Below are 24,878 nucleotides of genomic sequence, written 5' to 3'. Positions count from 1 at the left end.
AAAGAAAGTTAGAAAGAAGGGATGGCTCCTCTTAAATATCCATCAGATATCCAAATAATTTGTGGTGGAAATACTCTATGTACCTTGTTAACAGGTCCAGCTTAACCACATATGAAGCTGAGCAATGTCCATAATATAGCCTTAATCAGCAAAGCCTGCACTGATTCGAAAATTGATCAACTGTGCCCAACTGCTGATGTAGATAAAGGCTGGGCAATCTGCCCTCTGGGCTGGAAAACATTTCTCTCCTGCTTGAGAATTGGAACTCTCCTATCGCCACCCTGGTGCCTGTATTCAAAAGATACCTTATGCCCACTCCATGGATAGGTGCCTTTGAATATGATCACACTTCTGTTTGCCTAATACCCATAGCAGGTTAAAATGGCAATGGCAATGTAGAATTAACAAAAGGGAGGGAAGAAGAGAGGGAGGGAGAAAGGATTACAGAAATCCTACTTCTTTCTTTTAGGCCTAAGAGCTAGCACTTCAGTCTGGGTACTATCTACCATACCACTCTTTTCTTAAAGATGTGCCCTCACTAACTCTCGCTGGTAAAGATAGTAAAGGAGGGTATGCAGCTCATATTCTCCTCACAGATCACCTCCACTTACTCTCAGGAGGCTTCACCCTGCCATTCAGTCACTTGGGGCTGTCCACCCACAAGTCTTCTGTGTGGGGAAGGTTGGACCCCTGGTCTCCTCAGTGCCTTTGTAAATGAATGCAACTGCATTGATTACCCAATGCCCACACCCAGCAGGTCAAATAGGCAAAGAGAAAGGGAGTAAGGAATAAGGAGTTGTGCATTAGGGTTGTGCTTCTGGCTACAGGGCAGGAATTTCCTGGCTCCTGGTTCTTTTCCTTCTATATCAGTTTTAAAATCTGTTTCTTTTCCTGATAACATTTACATCCTCCTAATTTTGAGCTCTTCCTGGTAACCAGGTTTATGTCTACCCAGCTACAGTCCTCTAGATTGGGAACTTGGAGGCATGAGGCTCTCTGAAGCCTCCAAAATGCAGTCACATAGTAGAGCTGCCTCATCATAAAAGGCAAGTGTAAGGACAAAGAAGGAGGGAGGGGGAGGAGGGATAACATGATAGTAGGAGAGATCTTTGGCTAAAGGTTAAGAGTTCAAAGCTCTTGGTGCAATCTCTCATTCTGTCCCTTTTCATTTTTAAGGACCTTTCTCTTGCCCATAGCTTCCAACCATATTTTAATGAACTTTCCTTTGTGAAGGGTAGCTCTTCTTTTTGTCCATCCTAAAACCTCTGTAAAAACACCAACATAGAAGTCCTTACCACCTGAGACCCTTAGGTCTCAGAAAGGGCCAGTGGGACAGCTTCTTTAGGTTGGCATAAGTTGCCAAGCTCCTGACCAGTCTGCTCCTCTACTCCATTTTCTTCTTTCTTTTTATGAAGTTGCTTATGTCCCTACTTCTTTCCAGGTTCTGTGGCTCTTATTTTCCCATGCCGACTAATATCTATGGCTATTCATCTAAATTCTTTCAGGTAGGAGTGCTTGTGGGGAGTTTCCCTGAAGCCTCTGTACAGACACTAACATAACAGTCCTGACTACCCAAGACCCAGCAGGTAAAGGAAGGAAAGAGAAAAGGAAGTAAGGGTCGGGTAAAGGAAAGTAGGAGAGAGCTTCTCTCCAAAGGGCAGGAGTTTCCAGGCTCCTGATGTATATTTGTCATCTGCTCCATATTTTTCTAAGAAGTTCCTTTTACCCACAACCTTTACCTAGGTCATACTAATTGAAGATCTCCACTGATAACCAGCACTTGGACCTGGCCACCTGCAGTCCTCTAGGATAGGAATCAGGGGGCTCTCTGAAAGATCCATAAAGACATAAATACAACAGTCCTGGTCACTCAAGACTCACCCAGTAAATGGGCAGTGGAAAAGGAAGGGCATTATCTGGATCAGAGGAGAAGAAGATCAAAATTGTAAACCTTTCAAGGCTTTTGGCCATGATTTCTCTCTTTGCAGTTTAATTCTGCTCTTACTTTTAGTTTTCAGGGTGTGTTATTGTTCATAGTCTTCAGCCAGATACCATTACTTGAGCTTCCCTATAGAGATCTTCATTCGGGGCTCCCTAAACCTTTGGCAAAGCATCAATGCGACAGTGCCAATTCGACCTCAGATTCCAGCCCCTGAAACAATTATCTCCCACTGGTCCCTGTTGATTAGAGGAAAGGTTTTTCCTTTTTCTCAATCCCTGACAGGAACACACAGAGCGGGTGGCTTGACCTCAGCCGGTCAGCTGTGATCACTCTCAAGACACCACTTCATGTCAGACAGGCCCCAGCTACTTCTACTCAGGCTTCTCTCTACACCACAGGCCCAACTTCCAGCCTCCCCGCTGCATCCTTTGCATAGGGGGAAAAAAAAAAAAAAGCAAAGCAGAAAATCGTCAAATATTCATCAAAGAGTGGCTCTTGGTTACCTGTGTTGTAATCATTTAGGATGCTGCTTTAAAAACACAGATTATTGGAAAAACACAGATGCATGGAATTAGCATCTTGAGGTGGGGCATGAGACCCAGTAGTCTATGTTTTAAAATAGTGCCCCAAATGATTTTATATACACAGTGTTGGAAAACACTGGTCGAGTACAGTCATTCATCAGATTACTGAGTCCTCTATTCAGCATCTCTGATAAGTGGCCTATTCTTGAGTCCCTTCAATGATGAACACCTCACTATCTATGAATATAGCTCATTTTATCTATGGATTGCTATATTAGAATGTTCTTTTTACATTGATCTAAAATCTCTATCCCTGTAATATCCACTCTTTGATCTTTGTTCTGTCCCTTGGGGCCCCACGGAACAGTCCAGTCGATCTTTAAAATGTCTACCCTTCAAATTTTTGAAGACAATTCTAATATATTCTGCTGCTACATATCTTCTTCAGGCTAAATAGTCTCAATTCTTGCGAACTGAGAAACAACTGTGTTTGTAAACAATCTTGTAAAAAATTATAGGCTAGTCCCTATAGGTCTGCTCTTTGGGCAGTTCCAGATAAGAATGTTTTAAGACAGGACTATGGACTATGGGAAGCCATGGTTGTCTTCTGGATGTCAACTCTAAAAGTGAAAGTGTCCTTCAAGTACCTGTCCCTTAACTTTAACAACTTTCCACGTATCCGTATTGTATGAATTTATCCAAGTCTCCTTGAATTTATTTATATTTTTCCTTGGTTATTGACCATGGTGTTCCCAACCTTCCTGTTTGTACAGTTGGCTGAAATCCCAGGCCAAGAAAATGGAGCAAAAGTGTTTTTAAGAATCTGGCTGGTGGGGCAGTTTATTCTCTCTGACTTTCATATATAATAAACTTCAATAATATGCTAATCATAAGTACTTAATTGTGGGTGTGTGTGTGTGTGTGTGTGTGTGTGTGTTCAGAGGAAGGTGGCGAATACAAACATTTGGAAATCAAACTTCAAACTTCTTGGCAAAGGGGCTTTAATTTGACTCTTTTTATGATTATCTTATTCATACTAGCATGTTCAGGAAAGGGTCTGTTTATTTTATTTAAAGCAATGTCTAATGTAATGAGGTTGTTTTTAAATATGAAAGATTTGCTATAAAATCCTCTTTCATTTGATATTGTATGCCAAAAGTGTAGATGGATTTTGCTTTTCAACATTGATTCCCGAAGCTCATTTAAAGGAAAGCAAAGTATTCTTTGGAGAGCACATTTTTAATGAACCTCACCTTCACATGCAAAATGTAAGTTTTAAAATTAGAAATAAGACCATGTCCAGAGCACCTTGATCTCTAGGAATGATTCCCAGTTTACCCTTGGCAGTCTATATATTGATTTCTACTATGATACAGTTGTTCCAAAGCAATAATTTCTTTCTCAGAAACTAATTGTTTTTATCTCTCCTAAATCCCTCTCCCCCAAATTTATATACATATGCTATTTCTCACAAACAAATCTTAATGTGAACACTAGAGAAAACTAACTACCTTAGTCAATAGTGGCCATGGTTTAATGTGATATAAAGCCATGGTCTTATTGTTCATTGTTTTTTTTTTCTTGGCCACAAAAATATTCTCACATCCCCCTTGAACTATTTTTGAATTCTTTTCTCCCTCCAAATAATTTTAAATTGCCCTCTTTTTTAGAAACTGTTCCTGATGAAATCACCTGTCTTCTTTATTTTCTGCATACTGGGCTCAGTATGAATGGCATTTCCTTTATTCCCAGAGTGTCCAGGACAGACTTCTTTACCCAGTGGGTTGGAAAATCAATGTTACTGACTGATACAAGAAATAGTCTGTTAAATGTGAAACCCAAAACTATAAAAACCCTGAAAGACAACCTAGGCAATACCATCCTGGACATAGGAACAGGCAAAGATTTTGTGACAAACACACCAGAAGCAATCACAACAAAAGCAAAAATTGACAAATGGGATCTAATTAAACTTAAAGAGTTTCTGCACAGCAAAAGAAACTGTCAACACACAGACAACCTACAGAATGGAAGAAAATATTTCTAAAGTATTCATCTGGCAAAGGTATTAACCCAGCATCTATAAGGCAGTTAAACAAATTTACAAGAGAAAAATAACCCTATTAAAAAGTGGGCAAAGGCCATGAAAAGACACTTTTCGAAAGAAGACATATATGCGGCCAACAAGCATATGAAAGAAAGCTCAACATCACTGATAATTAGAGAAATGCAAATCAAAACCACAATGAGATACCATCTCACACCAGTCAGAATGACTGTTATTAAAAAGTCAAAAAATAGTAGATGCTGGTGAGGTTGCAGAGAAACGGGAACACTTATACACTGTTGTTGGGAGTGTAAATTAGTTCAACCATTGTGGAAAGCAGTGTAGCAATTCCTCAAAGAGCTAAAAGCAAAACTACCATGTGACTCCACAATCCCATTACTGGGTGTATACCCAGAGGAATATAAATCATTCTACCATAAAGACACATGAACATGAATGTTTACTGCAGCACTATTCACAATAGCAAAGGCATGGAATCAACTTAAATGCCCGTCAATGACCAATTGGATAAAGAAAATGTGGTACAGATACACGATGGAATACTATGCAGCCATAAAAAAGAATGAGATCATGTCTTTTGTGGGAACATGGATGGAGCTGGAGGCTATTATCCTTAGCAAACTGATGCAGGAACAGAAAACCACATACCATGTGTTCCCACTTATAAGTGGCAGCTAAATGATCAGCACACATGAACACATAGAAGGGAACAACAGGCATTGGGGTCTACTTGAGGATGAAAGGTTGGAAGAGGGAGAGGAGAGGAGAAAAGATAACTATTGGGTACTGGACTTAATACCTGGGTGATGAAATAATCTATACAACAAACCCCTTTGACACACATTTACCTATATAACAAACCTTCACAAACCTAAAATGAAAATAAATAAAAAAAAAGAACAAGAATATGAGTTGAGTGTAACAAGCATACCCCTAACAGAGAGATAACTAACAGACTATTTTTGCTTATTGGATTTAGGTATTAGATAATTCATTCAATACCTGACTTATTTCTCTTAGCATAATGCCCTCAAGGTGAATTCATATTGCCAAGAATGACAGGATATGTAAGTTTTATTTGTAACGTACCTTAATTAAAAAAAAACAAAATAAAATATTTCTCATAAAAATAATAGTCTGTAACCCAGACCAGACTCAAAGGAAGTAAAGTTGAGAGTCAAATAAATCAGGCTATAAACACATAAGAATTCTGATAAAACTGGGAATTAAGACTCAGTTCTGGAATTCAGATTTCTCTAGGCATAGAAGTTAACCACGTTCAGGGACATCTTCATTAGGTCACCACAGAGTATACAGATAGAAGATCAGTTTTGAGGGCAGCTTATAGATAGATTCGTGCAATCAGGACTGGAGAGAAATGCAATAGATTATCTCTATCCAAGCCCCTCTCTTCCAACAGGTAACATTCTAAACCATTTAAAACAGAGGGAGGACAATGAGTTCCATTTTTATCATCCGTTGCCTGCATGCTAGTGCAATCCTGCTGAGGCACCAGAGTTGCAACCCAAACACAGAAAAGGGAAGCATGCTCCCCTAAGTTTTTGCTAAAAGGCGGGGCCACTAACTAAAATGTCCAAGGCTTTGTATAAATGTGTGGTGTAGACAAGGCTTTAGATCTTTTTTGACACATGCATACATACATATACCTCCTCCTCAACTTCATTCATGATATCAAGATGAAACTTTGTGATATTAACTACAGATCTGCCCTCAACACCAGTTATCCAGCATCCCTCTTCCTACTGAAGCAGAAACATCTATTGCCTCAAGACTGAGATTGTTTAAACAGGAATGAGAAGAAAACAGAACAGAAGATGCCCTCATCTATTTTATTTCAAAATAGACTTTTAGAAAGTTATAGCAGATCGGGTGCGGTAGCTCACGCCTGTAATCCCAGCACTTTGGGAGGCTGAGGCAGGCAGATCATGAGGTCAGGGGCCAACATGGTAAAAACACATCTCTACTAAAAATACAAAAATTAGTTGGGCGTGGTGGCATGCGCCTGTAATCCCAGCTACTTGGGAGGCTGAGGCAGGATAATTGCTTGAACCCAGGAGGCAGAGGTTTCAGTGAGCTGAGATTGTGCCACTGCACTCCAGCCTGGGTGACAGAGCAAGACTCCATCTTGGAAAAAAAAAAGTTATAGCAGATAAACATAGAATTGACTTTTGATCCAGCAGTTTTACTCCTAGGTGTATATCCAAAGAATTGAAAGCAGGGATTTGAACAGATGTTTGTATGCCAATGTTTATAGCAGCATTATTCACAAATAGTCACGTATTCATCAACAGATGAATAGATAAGCAAAATGTGGCATATACATACAATGGAATATTATTCAGCCTTTAAAAAGGAATGAAGCTCTATAACATGTATGAAGCTTGAAGACATTATGCTAAGTGAAATATGCCAGACAGAAAAGGACATATTGTTCCATTTATATGAGGTACTTAGATAGGTGGATTCATAGAGACAGGAAATAGATTAGAAGTTTCCAGGGCCTGGGAGAAGAGGGAATGAGAAGTTGATTAATGGTTATAGAGTTTCTATTTGAAGTGATGAAAATATTTTGGAATTAGTGATGATGGTTGCATAACATTTTGGATGCAATTAGTGCCACTGAATTGTGTGCTTAAAAGTGGTTAAAATGGCAAATTTTGTTAAATATATTTTATCACAACTTAAAAAAACTAATGTGATATAACAAAACCATTATACCCTTTAAATGGATGAATTGTGTGATATATGAATTATATCTCAATAGATATGTTTAAAACAGTTACAACAACGGCAATCTTCCCTTCAGACAGCTAACGTTCTCCAATGCTTTGGAAAATTTCTTAACCAGTCCTAGTATACCTTTTCAGCCCTTGTGACTATAGATTTCATAAGTGATTACTGAAAAGGGATGTAGGCCCAAAATCTGAGAGTCATCCTTGGCTCTTTCCTTTTGCTCATAAATGTTATCCAATCCATCAGCAAATTCTGTGACTCTACCTCCAAAATGAATCATAAATCTGATTCCTTCACACAATCTCCATCACTATAATTCTAATGTAGGCTACTATTCTTCAGCCACAGTGGTTTTCTTCCTTCCTTTAAACATTCCAGGATTGTTTCTGCCCCAGGACCTTTGTACTTCGCATGACTTCTGTTTGGAATACTTTTCCATCAGATTTTCACATAGCTGCCTCTTCTTATCATTTAAGTCTCTAATAAAATGTTACCTCCTTAATGAGTCTTTCCCTAAACCCTCCATCCAACCCAAGCTCCCAGTTTAAAATATTTTTCTAACCCTAAGTCATTCTTTATTATAGCATCCTGGAGCACCTATCCGTACCTGGAATTATTCTATACATCTATTTTTTATGTGTTTATGGTTTGTCTCCTTCCAACAGAATGCAAGCTCCTTAAAGGTAAGGATTCTGTCATGTTTCCTGTACTGTATACCTGGTGCCTAAATTGCTATGATAAACATTCAATACATTTACTCTCTGACCAAAGTGTGAATGATGTTGAAGACTAGAATGAATCTGACTGCAGGACATCATCTAGTAGGCTTTTGGGGAAAAATTTCTTATCAAGGTTTTGTGTGTCTAAGTTGCCTTTTCCTTTCAAAAGTGGAGTGCAACCAAGCATTCCAGTTAATTGTTCTTGTTAGTTGAGTTTTCCTAAGTCGAATTTTACTTGATCCTTATGGTCAAGTTTTTAGGCTTCTGCATGAAGGAGGACTGTAAATAATTAACCTACACAGGCTTGCCAGGTGAACTCAAGTAAAGTCTAATTGAAGAGATGGGCCTCATTCCTTTAACTGGAAGGCTATTAGATGATTTGACTGTGTCAGATAAGAAAAGAAAGTGAGATCCTTAGATGAGTTCTTCTAGGAAACAGAGTTTCAGAGTTCTCACAAAGATCTGGGGGTCCTGTGTGATGTTAATTACCCTGATGCTGTCTGTGAGAGTTGGCAGCCTCAGAAAGAATGGAGACTTAACCCCCTTAGGCTTTCTGGGCTGTGAAACGCTCTCATAAACAAGTAGGTTACCTTGGAGGACTAATGGAGATAGTTTAATAAAATCCATATGGTTGGTTACTTTGGGCAGATGGCCGGCAGGCCACCTTGGAAGCACCTAAAGTTTCTAGATGGTCTTCAAGGGCAGCTCTAAATTGTGCATATTGAAGTTGTTGAATCTGCAGGCCACAAAGGAATAGCTAAAGATGGATCAACTAGGAGATGAGCACAATAGTAATATTTTATATTTAAGGGTAGAAGTGGGATCAAGAGGATGGGGAAAATATTGAATGAGCTTTCTTTCTCTTCCCAAAGCCAGAAAAAAACAAACAAACAAACAAAAAACAACAAAAAACAAACCCACATCTCTTCCATCAAGAAAGCAGAGAGATTATCTTATTTTATTTTTGTGAAGTACCCCTCACATCTCTACAGAACTGTGTCTGGAGAGTCTTTAGGTTTATTTTATTTTATTTAAGTTCCAGGATACATGTGCAGGACGTGCAGGTTTATAACATAGGTAAACTTGTGCCATGGTGGTTTGCTGCACCTATCAACCCATCACCTAAGTATTATACCCTGCATACATTAGCTATTTATCCTGATGCTCTCCCTCCCCCTGAGTCTTTAGGTTTTAATTGCTCTATTGCTGGGCCCTTTTCCTAATGTTTCTTGGGACTTGTAGACACCTTCATACTTTTAAAGAGCTTTTGTGATATTAGCCTCTCACCAACCCCATAAGGACAGTAGAGCAAGGAATATTCTCCCTGATAAATGAAGAAACTGAGACCAAATATTCTTTACCCAAAGAAAAATAAGAAAGTCATCAGTGGATGTGGAACTAGAAACAATTCATCTTTCTCTTGTTCTTTCTAGTTTCATCTACACACATGACATAACCCTTAGCATGTCAGAAACTATAACAAGCCATGTAATAATAGAGGTTTGCTCCATTTATGGCATTCACTCTAGCTTTATAGATGCCTTTCTTTGCCTTCTTATCTTGGAACCCTTTGAAGTTGTCAGAGCATGGGAAGTGTCTTTTAAAAGTAGGCATAGATTTCCTTTTCTAATTGATCTATCAAGGGGAATAAAAACATAGATCAACCAGGAGATGATACAGATGCCTTAACATGTGCTGCATTAGAGACTCAGAGCATCAGGATCCTAGTGCCAGCTTTTCTCCATTGAGCTGAGTGACATTCAGCAAACCACAATGTCATGTACCTCATTTGTCTCCTCTATGAAACAGGTGTAATGATACTTGTTCTGGCTGCCCCAGGATTGTTGTGTGGATTGTGTAGTAATGTATGTGAATGTGTGTTGAAAATTAATGGTCCACTAGATTGTGAGCTCCAAGAGGGTAGAGGCCATTTCTGTTTCATTCATAAACTAGCTGATCTTCCTACTGAGGTTACAGGGAATCATTAACCCTGCTGCTAAGTCACCATGGAGCATACCCATAGATTGGCCCATGCTGGGAAGTAGCTCCATAGAAATAAACACCACCAGCTTCCCTGGAGGGAAAGTCATCTAGTTATGTGAGATACCTATATTTTAAGTTAATCTGTCTCCAAATATGGTGAAAAAGCCTGTCTAGGTATTTTCAGGTAATTTGGCAAAAGATAGGAATTTAATTTTGTTTATAAGATGTATGATCGTCAATGCTTAGCATGAAGCTTGGCTCAAAAGTTACTGAAAGACTGCTGAATAAATAATGGAATATCAGGCATATTATTAGCTTGTATTTATTGCTAAATGCTTTCCTTTCTCTTGGAGGCAGATATTAGATGTGTTTTCAGTTGCGTGCATAGTTGTCAGGTCAACCTCTACTTTCTTGGAGATTGTCCTTTCCAGCCAGGCTGAGACTTGCCTGAAAGGAAGAGCTATGGAGCCACAGATTCTTAGCTGCTGAAGGATGGGAAAAGCCAACGGTGGTCTTACTGCATCTTTCCCTTTTCCAGAGGCCTTTTTGGCCAGGCCTCAGCATCCTCACCTGTGGCTGTTGCTCTGTCTCCAGTCTTGACCTATAAGGTCTATGGCTCTTGCTGTGTATTATATAACATAGGAAAGTAAGACTTAAAAAAAAATAAGACAGCATCAAAACAGCCATGTCAAAATTGAAAGACAGTTTTCTTTTTTTAAAACTGCCAAGTAGTATGTACAGCAGATGTCCCTGACCTACTACCCTTACTGTCAACTCATCTGTTGCTGTTGCTGTTATGTGTTCCCCTAGTGCATGGTTTGGATGTATCCTCAAACATTTGGTCACATTATATGTGTCTTCAAACAAATAAAATTTGGCTGCAGTTTTCCAGGTATATTGTCTGTTAAGATCTTAAATTCACCATGGTGTTTGGTGAGAAAAATTTTTAACAAAAGATTTTTACATTTTGATGTGTTTCCTAAGGCAAGGGGATGGATTAAGGTGTCAGGGAGGTCTGTTGTGTACATAGCTCAATTATAATAAAGCTTAAAGATTAATGGTTGATTCTCTGGATTATGTCAAAATGTCAGCATACTCTGCATAGGTGCGCTTGTGGAAAGATTTTTCTCCCTTCCTGCATATACTTCAAAAGCCCTGTTATAGATAGCCAATAAATATTGAAGAAATGTAGACCCAGTTGAAAATGCTTTGTGTATGTGTGTGGTTGTGAATGTGTAAGCAGAATCGAAATGCTATTAGCAGGGACTCCTTTTCAAATCAGCATGGCAGAACCCCTCCTTTCGCTGCCTGTGCTTAAAAAAAATGAAAAACTATAATGACCAAGACAATAATCAGAGTCTTGTGTTGAGACAAAACATTCTTCATGAGTAATTCAGCTGTGCTTCACAGGGCTTACAATGCCTGTAACTCACGAGACAAGACAGTCCCCTTAGTGGTCTCCTAATAAAGTTCAATTCTTCTGCCTTGCCTAGGGCACTGGAGCAAGTCACCACTCTCTCTACTCCTCTTCTTTTATATTTACTTTCTTAAAGAGGTTTAAATTAATGTTAAACATTTCATTTTTTAAAAAGAATTCCTTTTATCCCCCAAACTTTCTGTAATGGGGATATGGCCAAGTATCTGGAAACGAAATCTGGCATCCGGCATTGGGGTAAGACTCAAAGACTTCATCAGCTAACTGATCAAAACTAATACAAAAAGAGACAATTGACTTCTTATATGTGATATATAAGTTGTATATCAATGTGTTCTTAGAATAAATAAAGTATTTGTCTTAAGTCGTAAAATAATCACTGCTGTTATGCAGGCTCTGGTATAGTGAAATAAGAGATATGATAGAGATAATGCAACTCTCTCCTTGGCAAATACTCTAATGACAGTTTTATAAAATTATCCCTTGAACTTATTGCTTTCATTAACATTATGGTGCTTCATTCTGATCTGGTCCTTATTTCTTATTTTAATATGTGTCTTTATGCCCTATATACATGGAATTAAAACAGTACTATTTCCCTGTCAACTGTCCAAACATATCAAACTGACATGGATTTAAATTTTCTGGGATTCTAGAATTACCGCCTATTTCCAGAAGAGAGCATTTAAGTTCTCATAAAACCTTCTACCAGCATGGCAAATGATCACCACATAAAATCAGAAAGTTTTGAGATGATCTCATCTCTGTCATGATGATTTCTGCAAGGTTTCTGGGTGTGGTATACATCTCATAAAATGATGCACTATACAAGTCAGCCTCCAGACCTGGCCATTTTCCAAAAGTTTGCTTGTTTCAAAAAGGGTGGCATTTTCCCCCCTGTGTTTCTTCCCTGTGTAGCTAAGGGAGGAAGCTGAGTTTAGTGGTTAGTGCAATAGGCTAAGTCAGCAAGTTTAGTTTCTTATTTGGTGATGTGATTTGCTGAAAACCTTTGTCAAACCAACTGTCTAAATGATGAAAGAAGTCTTTGTTCTCTTATATGTAACTTTTGTAAGCTTCAGTGTGACTAGTATCTTCAATGGTACTGTTCTGAAACTCTGAAACATCTCTCTGGGATTTTTCTGCCTTATATTCTTTTAGAGAATCAAGAAACCAAGCAACGGCAAAGTAAGCAACAAACTAAACCAAATACCAGGGCCTCAGCAGCCTACGCACACAGGTATATGCACAGGCATATCACAGGTTATACATGACCTGGCTGGGCCATCCAGTCAGGTGAGAATAAGAATGAAGGCCTCTGGAGTTGTGCCCAAATAAACACAAGAGCCTTGCATGAAGTTCAGCAAATGAGAAAGAGAAAAATTGTCCATTATGGTATAAATAAAATATTGGACCATTAACTTTTCCATTAGGATTAACTTTAGAACAAACATGTCCCCTTCTTCCACCATCAGACATTTAATGTAAAAAGGGGAAAAAATGTGATTCCTGTTAAAGTGCCTACTGGGGGCTAAATATTTGGTGGGGTAGAGTTTTCCTTAGCCAGGTGCCTACTACATTCTGTAACTTTGTGAAGCCAGCTTTGTCTGCAGCTGGGCATTACATGGCTTATGTCACATCACAGGCTAAGTGCTTTAAGGGATCTAACTGAAGGGTAAATATTTAAAAACATTTTAAAATAATTCTATTACATCAATGGAAAATAATGTTTATTGAACCACTGTTAACACCAAAATATTTTCAAAAGGTTAAACATTTATCAAGAGGAAATTGATAAAGGAAATAATAGAGTTGAAGTAAAGTTAAATACTATGAAGTAAAAAAAAAGTAAATCTATACTTATTTGAGTTTTAAAAAACAAACAAATAATGGCAAGAGAATACTATGTTATATGATTCCATGTATAAAATGTTTTGGGTGTTTATGCATATAAATGTATAAATAATTATTTGAATGCATCTTAATAAAATATTAATATCAATTTTCACAAAAAAAGAAATCCAGCATCCTGGTTATTTTCTAATACTTTTAAAGGTCTGCAGGCAGAGAGAACTTTGGAATTACTTTTTCTTCCAGTGCCACCTTTTAACATGAATCTGTATCAGGTTAAATTTCCAAAACCTAGTGGAGAATGGTCATTTCAGTGCAGCTTTCCAAATCATTGTAGCATTTCTCTGGGCAACAACAATAAAGCCGTCCACTTGTTTTTTTGGCATATGTGCTTCTACGTCTGGTTGGGATATATAGTTTTGGAGCTGCTGTCTAAGGAAATCAGTTTTCAAATCAAGAGAGTTGATAGTAATATTCCAGGTGTCTCTTCTAGCAGCATGCATTCTGCTCCCTGCCTTTCCTGATGGAACAGGTCCCTCTGTTCCACTGATCATGGGATTGTAAGATGACAGCTAGGGAAAGCTCAGAAAATGAGAGAAACAAATGAATCATTTAAAAATACCATCATTTTAATGGCAGCTTTACTCACGACAAGTAAAAATGTCTGCAGGGCAATTAGAAAAGAATTTTATTTTATTTATTCCTATCTCTTAGTGGAAGGACTAGAGGGCTGGCCCTAGGCTGTCTTATGTTATTACAATTTGGTCCCTGTAGTATTAGTATAGAGTGAGCACGGGAAGAAATGAGTTCATATTATGTTTGTAAATGTTGCATGTGATCTTGTTTCATCCTCTGAAGTTCATAAGGCATGCTATCAGAGATCCCCAATGTGTGTGTTTGTGTGTGTGTGTGTGTGTGTATGTGAGTTACTGTTTTTTGTTTTGTTTTGTTTTGTTTTTGTTTTTGAGACAGAGTCTCACTCTATTGCCAGGCTGTATAGTGTTGTGGCAAGATCTCAGCTCACTGCAACCTCTGAATCCCTGGTTCAAGCGATTCTCCTGCCTCAGCCTCCTGAGTAGCTGGAATTACAGGCATGCACCACCACGCTCAGCTAAGTTTTGTATTTTTAGTAGAGACAGGGTTTCACCGTGTTGACCAGGCTGGTCTCAATCTCCTGAGCTCGTGATCTGCCTGCCTCGGCCTCCCAAAGTGCTGGGACTACAGGTGTGAGCCACTACACCTGGCCAGGAGTTAGTTTTTAAAATTGCCTTTATGACTTGACATCACTGAAGAATGAAGGGGAAGTGACATGACTGTGGCAGTCAAGTCCCTAAATAAAGGATGATGTGCTCTTGCTGGCTGCCTTCTTTGCCCCATTGGATTTAAATGGCTTGGAGACCAATTGGCTGCCGGCCCCACAACCCTGTATTGCACGAATATCAAAGATAGTCTTTGTTGGGTCTAGATAACATTTTCAGTATAAGCAGGTTAAAGGAGTTGGTTTTTCTATGCTGCTTTTATAGTTCCACTTTTAGATAATCAACATTCGTGTGCTGCCCTGAAGAACCACCCCACCAAGTCCTTAATGATGCCACCAGTGACCATTTGGGGAAACAGAAAAAGTGGCATGCCAGAACTAGAAAATGATTTGTACTTCCTTATACTTAGAAATATCCAGCTCCCTGTGTAATCAGATTTTCAAAACAGCTCAATTTCCATATGAATTACTCATTGGCTAGGAATTGATGAGCATTAGAAACCACAAACCAATCAGAATGTGGCAATAGCTTTGCTCAGAATTAAATGTTGATTCAAATCAGCTCTGGTAATATGATGCCCTTCAATGAAATCATGATTGAATGATTTAGTAGATGCTTTCCTGGTTTTTGAGAAAGACACAGAATAAGTGGGAGATGGGGTCTGGGCATGGGGGCAATGAATATTTGGTCACACTTTCTGCCTCTGGGCTAATAAATCTCTTCATCTTTCCAGAGAGCCTCCTTTTGCCTGCAATATGGATGAATGGCCTTTGAAAGCCTAATGGGAATTGATGCCGTTTATTGATTACCGTTTAAAGCACAACTTTCTAACCTCTAATTGTTTTTGAAAGAAAAATGCTTTCCAGTGGAACAAGTATCTCTTATCTGAGGGTTCAAGTCTGGTGTCTTGATGTCCTAAGTGGTTAATTACTTCATACAGAAACTTCTGGTGTCTTGATATCCTAAGTGGTTAATTACTTCATATAGAAGCTTCTGGTGTCTTGATATCCTAAGTGGTTAATTACTTCATATAGAAACTTCATGCCTATTGGGATGGTTATCATAAGCTCTGTTGAAGGTTGATATCAAACCAGATTTCCATGGAGCTGGTTATGTGTTGACTACTCATCAGATGGAAATCCCTGGCTTCTAGCCCCGATAAATGTGAGTGATTTCATGGGGGCAGGAAATTGTTTCTAAATAAGCTTCTGGGACTGCCATAGTAGTGAGGGTCAAGGCCAGATTAGTTCCAGAGGGTCTTCATTGGACCAACATTGGACCCCTCCTCCCAGTTGGTGATTATGATCTGGTCAGTAAACAGGTGGTATAGGTGAGATATGGATATCTTGAATCAATGAGAATTCTTGAAAGGGTCTCAGGACTAATACATTCTCTTTCAGGGAGTGAAAACTGTTTGTAGTTAATTTCTGTAATGTCAAGAAATGTACTCTTCCTGGTTTACTGTGAAGTAATTGGACAAATCTCATGATAATACATGTAGAAATGTATTTCTTATTGATTATTTAAAAAGGAGGTTTAGAACCACCATCTGTTTACTCTGGGCCTTTGAGGAAAAATCAGCAATTATATCTGTCATCCAATAACTTGATTATTGGTTGGAGAGAGTGACTAACTACTCCACCTACTACCCAAGTGGCTTCTGGATCATTGCTACAACTAGTTACTGTGGTTACAGTAGCAGGCAGTAGTAATATTATAGAATGTGTCCATTTTCTAATCTAAATTAGCATATTTTTCTTGTTGGGGTAACTGAAAAAACATTTTAGTTCTTAAAAACTCTACTAGTATTCTTCCTTAATAGTCCAGTTACCACAGAATAAAGATCTTGATGGTTTATGTGAAAGTGGTTTGTCCCTCATATTATCCTTCTATCATTTCCTGCTTCAATCTCCTTTCATCTTTCCTCTTGACAGACTTTACATAGCTTTATTAACTTTTGCTAATGAACAATTTACTGTTTCCTCAATAAGATTTTGCCTATGAGGAGCTGAGGGAATACGTCTACCCAAGAAATTAAAACAATTATCAGCTGTCCTGAAAATGAAATTATCACCATGTACACAAATACTTGATACAATTGTAATACATCTCAATAGACAACTAACATTTAAAATAGAATATGTAATTTCTTATAGTCCATTACTCATCAGTCTTAGAGTCAATTGCCTAACTTCTGTGAACCTCTGAGACATAAAAGCACTGCTTTTGTAAAAGCTAGAAAGCAGAATATATATTATTTAGTTCAATCCCCTCATTATTCAAGTGAGGGGACTGAAGCTGGTAGAAGTTAAATGGCTTGCCCAAGGACAAACAATCACTTTGTGGCAGGGTTGGGATTCAAACCTGGGAGTCTAAACTCAGTGCCCTCGACATGCAGCTTGTTATGTCTTACTCAAGTCTTGGTTCTAAACGACAATGAAGTAGATCACCAACCAAGCAGCCCAGTATTTAAGATGCTCTCCTTTGATAACATTCCCACTCTTTCCCAACTCTCCCTTAAAAGCACTGTGAACTTGCCTTTGTGAGAAGATGATAAAATAAATATCAGCAGGCTCAATTAACTGCAGAGCACTTACTCTGAAAAATTCTTTTGTTGAACCGGAGTCCAGGGTCCCATATGCAATTTCAGTCTGTTTAGCTAAGTCTTCAGCACTCTCTATGGGAGAAACCATCCTCTCCACAGTCAGGAAAGCAGCGAGATTGGCAGTATAGGAAGAAATTATGATCAGGGTGAAGAACCACCAAACCCCTCCAACAATGCGCCCGGAGAGTGATCTATAAAACAAAACAAAAACAAATCCAGACCCAGAGGGGCCAGATCTAAGTTTAAGAAATCCTTTTCTTTATTTCTGGAAAGAGGAGTGGTTTCAGTATAGCTGATGAAGGAGGGAAATAGATGATGTGAGGGAATTAAAACATTAAACAAAGGTCACATGTTAACAACAATACCCCATGTCATGATGGCATACTATGATGGTGCATGCATAATACTTGTCAGGCCTATACACGTTTCAAAGCAGGATTTTCTTTTTAAAAAATGAGGTCAGGTCTCTCTATGTTGCCCAGACTGGACTTGAACTCCTGGGCTCTAGCTATCTTCCAGCTTCAGCCTCCTGAATAGCTGGGACTACAAGTGCACTCCTAGCAGGATTTTTCCTTTTAATTACAGGAAAAAAATATATATTTTTTTACCATCTCCTGCTTCCACAAGTAATAATTTAACTTATTGAGTTCTCTTCCTGTGAAGTTTGCTGGGCACACCTGTAGAAGCAAATGGTTTTCAGCCTTGGCTCCACATTAAAATCACCTAGGATCTTAAAAAGAAACTCATGCTCAGGCCCACCAATTAAATCAGAACTTGGGAGGTAGGACGCAGACATTTAAATTTTTTAAAGCTCACCAGGTGATTACAAAGTGCAACCAAGGTTGAAAACCACTGCTACAAGGTAATGTCATGAGAGAAACATAGTCAAAAACCTCTTCTCACTTGAAGATAAATGGGTAGGTGCTGGAAAATGAGCACTATTCACTTTGAGTTTAATAAATTTAACAAAGACATTGCTATTTTGTGGAGTTGGTCATCCATAAGGCAAGGAGCTAGATGATAATATTTCTTATCATCTTCATATAAATAGCTTTTGGGGCCCAGGAGATTAGAAACTTTCTCCTTTGACAACTAAGCCTTAACCACTCAGGGCAGACTCCAAGTGAAGTAGGAAACTACCTGTATAGTGGGATTAGAGGCATCAAAAGGCTTGCTTCCTCCACACCCCCTTCCACCCCCACACACAGAAAACGAAAACAAAATCATCCTCCTGGTCTGATGGAGAAATTCTATTGGAATCACGCTCTGTGTTGTTTTCAGGAGGCTTGATCAAAATGTAACACATTACTTCAACAGCACCCACTGTTTATTCAGTTAGTAGGGAATGGGAAAGAAGATGGGTAAGTTTTAATAAGGGGAAATTTTTGTTCTTAAATGTTACTGTGCATCAGCATTACCTGAGGTGTTTGTTAAAATGCAGATTCAGAATAGCTGAATGCCCAAGAATCTGCACTTCTTAAGCATCACAGGTGATTCTGCTGCAAGTGGTCTGCAGACCAAACTGAGAAACATTGTTCTTCTACATCAGTGATTCTCAGTTCTGCCTGCATATCAATATCATCTAGGGAGCTTCAGTCAAAACATGTCAACACAAAAAGACAAAAAACCTTGCCTAGGCTTCAAGACCAATTAAATCATAACCCTGGGGGTTGGGACTAAGCAGCAGCACTTTATAAAACTCTCAAGGTGCAGACAGGGTTGCAAGTTTGGTCCTGCATCATGAGTGTTCCTCAGAGACAGGGACCATAAGAAGTTATTGGACAGTGTGAGGGAATTGAATGCTCAGTGATGGGTAATGGCTTGTACTCAGAAAACTTCATCTCCTTCACAGTGTTGCTGAAGGCTGGCTCTGTCTGCAGAAATGAAAATCTGCTCCCTAGGTTTTATAAAACATTGCCACATCATCCTTAGGATAATTCTGCTGTGTGGCAGAGCTCCATCCTAGTTACGCTATGTTCTCCCATGCCCAGAAAAACTCACAGGAAGAGAACCCACTCTGTCATAAAGTCAAGAATAGGCGTAGGAGCCTGGCATATCTCCAAGCTCTGTGGGAAGAGGGTAGTTCTGGGCTGAGAGCCGGCAAATCAAGCTCTTCTCTGTCTGTACCAGCATTTCACCACTTTAAAGCAAATTTAAATTCCTGTGTCCCAAGATAACCTTTTTCTGGCCTCTGGAAAACTCAGTTGTTTTAGATGCTACACTCTGAATAATTTTGGCAGGTATTTTGATAAATATTTATTATTGGTTAACTATAACAAACTGACTTGATTTTTTTTAAATCTGTAGTTCCTGTTCATCCCTGGATTCCTGAGACAACCCTTATTTATTTCCTGAACATGATCACTTTTAGCTTTTTGAATTTGAAAATCTGCTTTGCAGTAGATTTTTCTAACAGTTACGCTATCTCAGGATTTCATCTGGGAACATTTCTCTTTTAATCAGAAGTAAAAACATCTGGATGAGTCAGAAAAGAATGTGTCACACTTCTGAATGCTAAAAGTATACAGGGTGTTTTGATTATGCATTTAAACCTTTCAGAGTCTTTCTTCATTGTTGCCACATACATTTAATTTATTCTGAACTGATCTGACTCTAGAAATAATTTTGCTATATAAAAGATTAACATTCCAAAGAAACATCCATAGTAATAGAGGAACAAAAATGATAACAATTATAGCTAATACTTATTGAGCACTTCTTGTGTGCCAGACTCTGTTCTAATTGCTTTACCTGTGCCAACTATTTTAATTCTCTATCCCTATGGTTAGGTACTATTTTAAAGATAAGCAAACAGAGGTATTTTACAGATAAAGAAACTGAGGCACAGAGAGGCAGAATAGAAAATAAAACATTTAAACTTATACACTAGGAGAGAAATACCCACATTTTTGTAGTATAAAATACCCGTATTTTGTATAAGAAAATCCAAAATGGTGTGCAAGTTATAGAAGGTACAAATTTTCTCCAAACACTGAGAAATATAGTGGCATGAAAACCAAACATATTTGTATAATTATTGTTTATTATCTGTTGTTCATTTGGGACAGAACTGTGACTGTCATTTTTATTTGGAATGATGAGGTTTTGCCAGACCAAGGAGAAAACTGACTTTGGAGTAATTCCAGAATCACAGTTTGATATGGAAAGAGGTATATTTTGCTGCTGTGAATACTAATGGTAGTTTATGCATTGTCTACTTGACAATGTGGAGAAAAATACAGTAATTTATGGAAATTACACTGTGCCATTGTATTGAGGCTAATGGACTGTGGCTGTGTCAGTCTGATCTAAAATCAAGCCTGCACATCATAATCTGGTTATTTTGGCCACTTTAGTACTGACTCAGATCATCATGTGGTTGATCTGAATGACTCAGCTGTTGGTTGTTGACATGACTGAAAATAAATCTAAATGCAAAATGGTCATTTTCATGGCCTCTTGTCTACATGGTTATTGACTTTGGCAATTTTGTGGTTAATGTCATGATATACCTATGATCATGGAGAATTTGGGTGATTACCCACATAAAAATGGTATAACAGTACCTGCATACCTCAGCAGAGATAGAAAAGGAGCTTCAGTGGAATCAGTGTGGAATGCACAAGCTTGCATTCAACATTCTCGCCTCAAAACAGTAGTAGCTTAGACAAAAGATTTGATGGAATTTCCACCACTTTATTCCCTTGTTTAGCATAAGTGCCTCAATCCTTTCACTGAGAAAAAGTGCAGTGGAACCTACAGGGAAGAAGCTCCATAGGCATTTTTACATTTACCTTTTCTCATTAGGGAAACTATAGCCACTTAAACTCACATTTCACATGGAGGTTATATAAAAAGTGACTGATGGGTCAATCCCATCACATTTTATAAAGGATCTATTAAAATAAGACAAGACTTTATAGTTGAGTTAAAAAGACCTGTCATTTTCCAGTATCTTTCCCTCCATTAATGCAGCTACAAAATGTTTAACATTCATTTCAAATAGTTTTGTTGCACAAGACAGATTTCAAGGTTAGCATAATGAAATGGCTGTAAAATGCTGCACATTTAGTGTTTATAAAAGTGCATTATAAGAAGCGTATCATACCTTTTGAGGAAATGTAAGAGGAGGCGTGAAGTTAATGAAAGTAAATTAGCAACAAGAGGAAAACAGACATATAAAAAGCACTGCAAAATACGTACATCAAATAATATACAATGCTCTTGTTATCTGTAATAATAAAGAACTAGATTTTCTGAGTTAATAATAAAATATATTTTATGACCTTTGAAATGATAATAAAAGTGAGCTATGTGCTATAACCTTCATCTTGTAAGTAAATTTTATAATCTTCACTTTACTAGCTTTACAAGATGAAGAGCTGGGACTGAAAACTGCTTCTCTATTGTACAAACTCTTTATCATTCCTTTTTTTCTCTTCTTTCTTCCAAAGTATGCATCATTTCTATACTCCATTTAATGCCATGTCTGTGGCAGATTTTTAAAAAATGTGCAGAATCAATCTTTGGTTCTTACAGTGTTCTCTGATGGGAGTAAGTAACCATGTCCCAAAGACTGAAAACTACAGCTTTTAGCCAGAAAATCCATGAAGTAGTTGTAATAAAAATTCTGCTATTACCTCATTAATTTATTATTACATCACTACTACTTTGAAGTGAATTTGCAGTAAGATAAAGACAGTGGTCATACATCAGCAGAGGAAAGGGTATGCTTAAAATATAGCCAAAAATCCTATTGTCTTTGATCTCATTTATTTTATACCCTTCATGTCTTTTATTATTCTGCACATACTTTACATTTTAAAGGAGGATCTACGTGTCAACTAATCTGGACAGATCCCCTGCCCTCTTCAACAAAGTACTTCATATCTTGAAAACTTAACAGGAGAGTAACACCTTTGGAAACATCTATACACAGTAATCAGGTTCAAGTTCATCTGTTCTTTCCATTTTCTCTGTAATAATTCCCCCAACTCTCATGTCTTCAATTTATCTAGCCCTCAGATGTCCCTGCAGCTGCACAGAAAGTCAGCAGGGGGAGCATTTGTCTGGAAGGACTTGGACTCTGGACTGCTTAGTGGTTCTATCCAAGTTTTACAAAGGAAATAAATTTCGTATTAAAAATAAAGTTATAACTTCCAGCCAATATCAGTAAGACATAGTAGAATAATACAATAAAAATATTTGCAAGAGTTGTAATCCTTAACAAAAGCAAGTTCAAGAAGGAATGTTGCTGGTTATTTCTCATCAGAGGTCAGCTCTTTGATACTAACTGGTATTTCAACTGTATTCCCAAGGAGTTTTAGGAACTAAAATGCAAATGTTATATTAGCTGTTAGTATTTGTGAAACTAGCATGATTATGTGCAGCCAATTTAATAATGACAATAGCTATTATTTATTGAGAACTTACATGCTAGGCACTGTGCTTTTTATTTCACAGATGAAGAACTGAGGCTTAGCAAGGTTTAGTGATTTGCCCCAGGTTACACAACTGCTAAGCAGATTGTGAATCTAGTGAGGCTAACTCCAGTGCCCACGTGCTTAACCACTATGCTTCTTCCATCTGCCTGTACCCACTGCCTGTCTTCTCCTTCCCCACTCAGGGGGAAAAAGGTTGAATTGAATCTCCTCGTACCTTCCACCGACTCCTCCTAATAAATCAGTTTGTATGTGGACAAAACCTCAGGTTATTATATTGATTACCTTCTCTAGAGTTAGCTCAGCCTCCAGCTTCATGTAGAACAAACTTATTCACTCTGAACAATTATGGTAGTTCAAACCTAATATTGACATAGACTCTTTAAGCTTCTAGGTAGCTGTGAATAATTTGGTGGAAATGTAATGATGCCATCAGTTTTTCTCATGATGTCTTGTTTCTGATTTCCCAGTCTCTTACTTTGAGCATACACACTCTCGATAATATTTTAAATGCTCACTGCCTTCTTTCATTGAAAACCAGAAAAAAGGTAGAGTTTCTTTAGAGGTTGAAAGAATGGAAAACAGCTCTTATGCCTGAGCATGAGGAGAGGAATGGAACAAACAGTGCAACTTCAGGTTGGTAGTGGGAGGCAGTGTGCAGTAGTGGAAATAATCATACTGTTGCCTCTGAAAACCTCCATGACCTTGGATTTCATCACATCATCCTTCGGGTGCTGTTCCCTTGTCTGTGATATGGGAAAAAGCAGCATGAAGTGGAAAGAGCATGTTTTGGAATTGGAGCTTGGTTTGTACTCAGGCTCTGCCATTAGCTGTGTGGCTGGGCAAATTATTTAATCTGACTATCACCTTCTTCAACTTAAAAATAAGTATAATGCCCACGCTGCAGTGGTGTTTTGAGGATTAAAATCCACCTGATAATGGAGGTAAAGTGCCTATACACAGTGGGAGCTGAGGGAAGGTGGTTGTTGTCCCTCTGCCCCCAGTAAATGGAAGCAGTTGGGCTAATTTATGTCTGACATTTTCTCCTGCTCTAATACTTAAATTCTACTTTAAAATGTGGTCTCATAATTTCTTGAATTGCTTCAATTTTGAGAAAAGTCAGAGTGTATAATGCATGCTCACATTCTGGGCTTTCTGAAGAGTTTGCATTCCAACCGTGGCCATTAAACAGAAATAAAGTATACTGCTGGTGTTTGCAGTCAAGGCAACCACAAATCTTAGAGTAACAACTGTGTTATTATCAGAAATTTCTAAATCTGTTAATAGTTCTAGAAACATCACAGTGATTGCTGTTATACAATTGAGCACAAACATATAATGAATAGAGCTCTCAAGACAAGGAGAAACATGTTTCCTCTTCACTAGTATATATCAGAAATATGCTAAGAAGCATAACATTTTATTAAAAGGCTTAAAGGTATAATTTATTTCGAAAGACACACAAAAGACAATATTGGAGGAGGGATCACCCATATGGTGGAAAACATAGAGCTCATAAAGGCAATAATTTATTACTTAAAAGTATAGTAAGAATAATATTTGTTACTCTAGGCTAGTGTTATTCTGTAGGTTGTGTGCCCTATTTCTGGGTTGAATTGTAACGAGAATTAAAAAAAAATGACACAATAGAAAATATCGGAGTGCATTGCACATCGTAAGGGTAAAGTATGGTGAACCTTTGGTTATATACATATGTGTATACTGAGTTGTGATGGAAAATTTACTTCTTACTGTGGGTCATGGTAAAAAAATTTTGAAAGCCATTGCTCTTTATGACAGTGTCTAGTTTAGTATAATAAAATACATACTTTGAAAAAAAGCATTTGATATATCTCAGTGCCAAAGAAGAGCCACAGCTTACATTCTACTATAAGACATTAACAAACCTGTTCAACTTGTCATTTTCAGGCCATAATCTTTAAGTTATGACTTAATGAATCAATATATATATAAATTCTTCTAAAAATGAGAAGAGTGCTTTTTGAGTATGCAGAGTAGTATGCAGCACTCCAATGGGGATACCACAAACTTAGTTCTGAAAATTCACTTACAGAAACCAATAAAATCTTGAGCCTTAATGACTCTGTAGTATTGTCTCAACATAGATTACCAGCCATGTTAAAAATCATTTAATTATAGGATCATTCAGAAACCATAGTCTCTTGAAGTGAACATTTCAAAAAATAAAGAAACTAGCAAAATAAACTCCCAGATAATACAAAAAATGACATACATTCTAAGCACAAAAGGAACAGGGAGTGAAATAATTTGGAGAATGT

At 37.9% G+C, this 24,878-nt stretch overlaps 1 protein-coding gene across 7 annotated transcripts in view; it reads right to left on the bottom strand.

Moving 5' to 3' along the window:
• Positions 1 to 24,878, bottom strand: part of GRIA3 (glutamate ionotropic receptor AMPA type subunit 3) — a 307,537-nt gene that overhangs the window by 45,734 nt on the left and 236,925 nt on the right. For all 7 annotated transcript variants that reach the window (XR_010154884.1, XM_054676683.2, XM_063804853.1 and 4 more), the window contains one exon: positions 17,130 to 17,328. Coding sequence is in view for 6 of the 7 variants with exons in the window: in XM_054676683.2 (XP_054532658.1) it covers positions 17,130 to 17,328 (199 nt within the window). In the remaining variant the exon portion in view is untranslated. The remainder of the gene's footprint in view (positions 1 to 17,129; positions 17,329 to 24,878) is intronic.

This window comes from Pan troglodytes, chromosome X (assembly GCF_028858775.2).
Source record: "Pan troglodytes isolate AG18354 chromosome X, NHGRI_mPanTro3-v2.0_pri, whole genome shotgun sequence".
Taxonomy (NCBI): Eukaryota; Metazoa; Chordata; class Mammalia; order Primates; family Hominidae; genus Pan; species Pan troglodytes.
The sequence above is the reverse complement of the archived record's forward strand: the minus strand, read 5'-3'. Positions and strand labels throughout refer to the sequence as shown.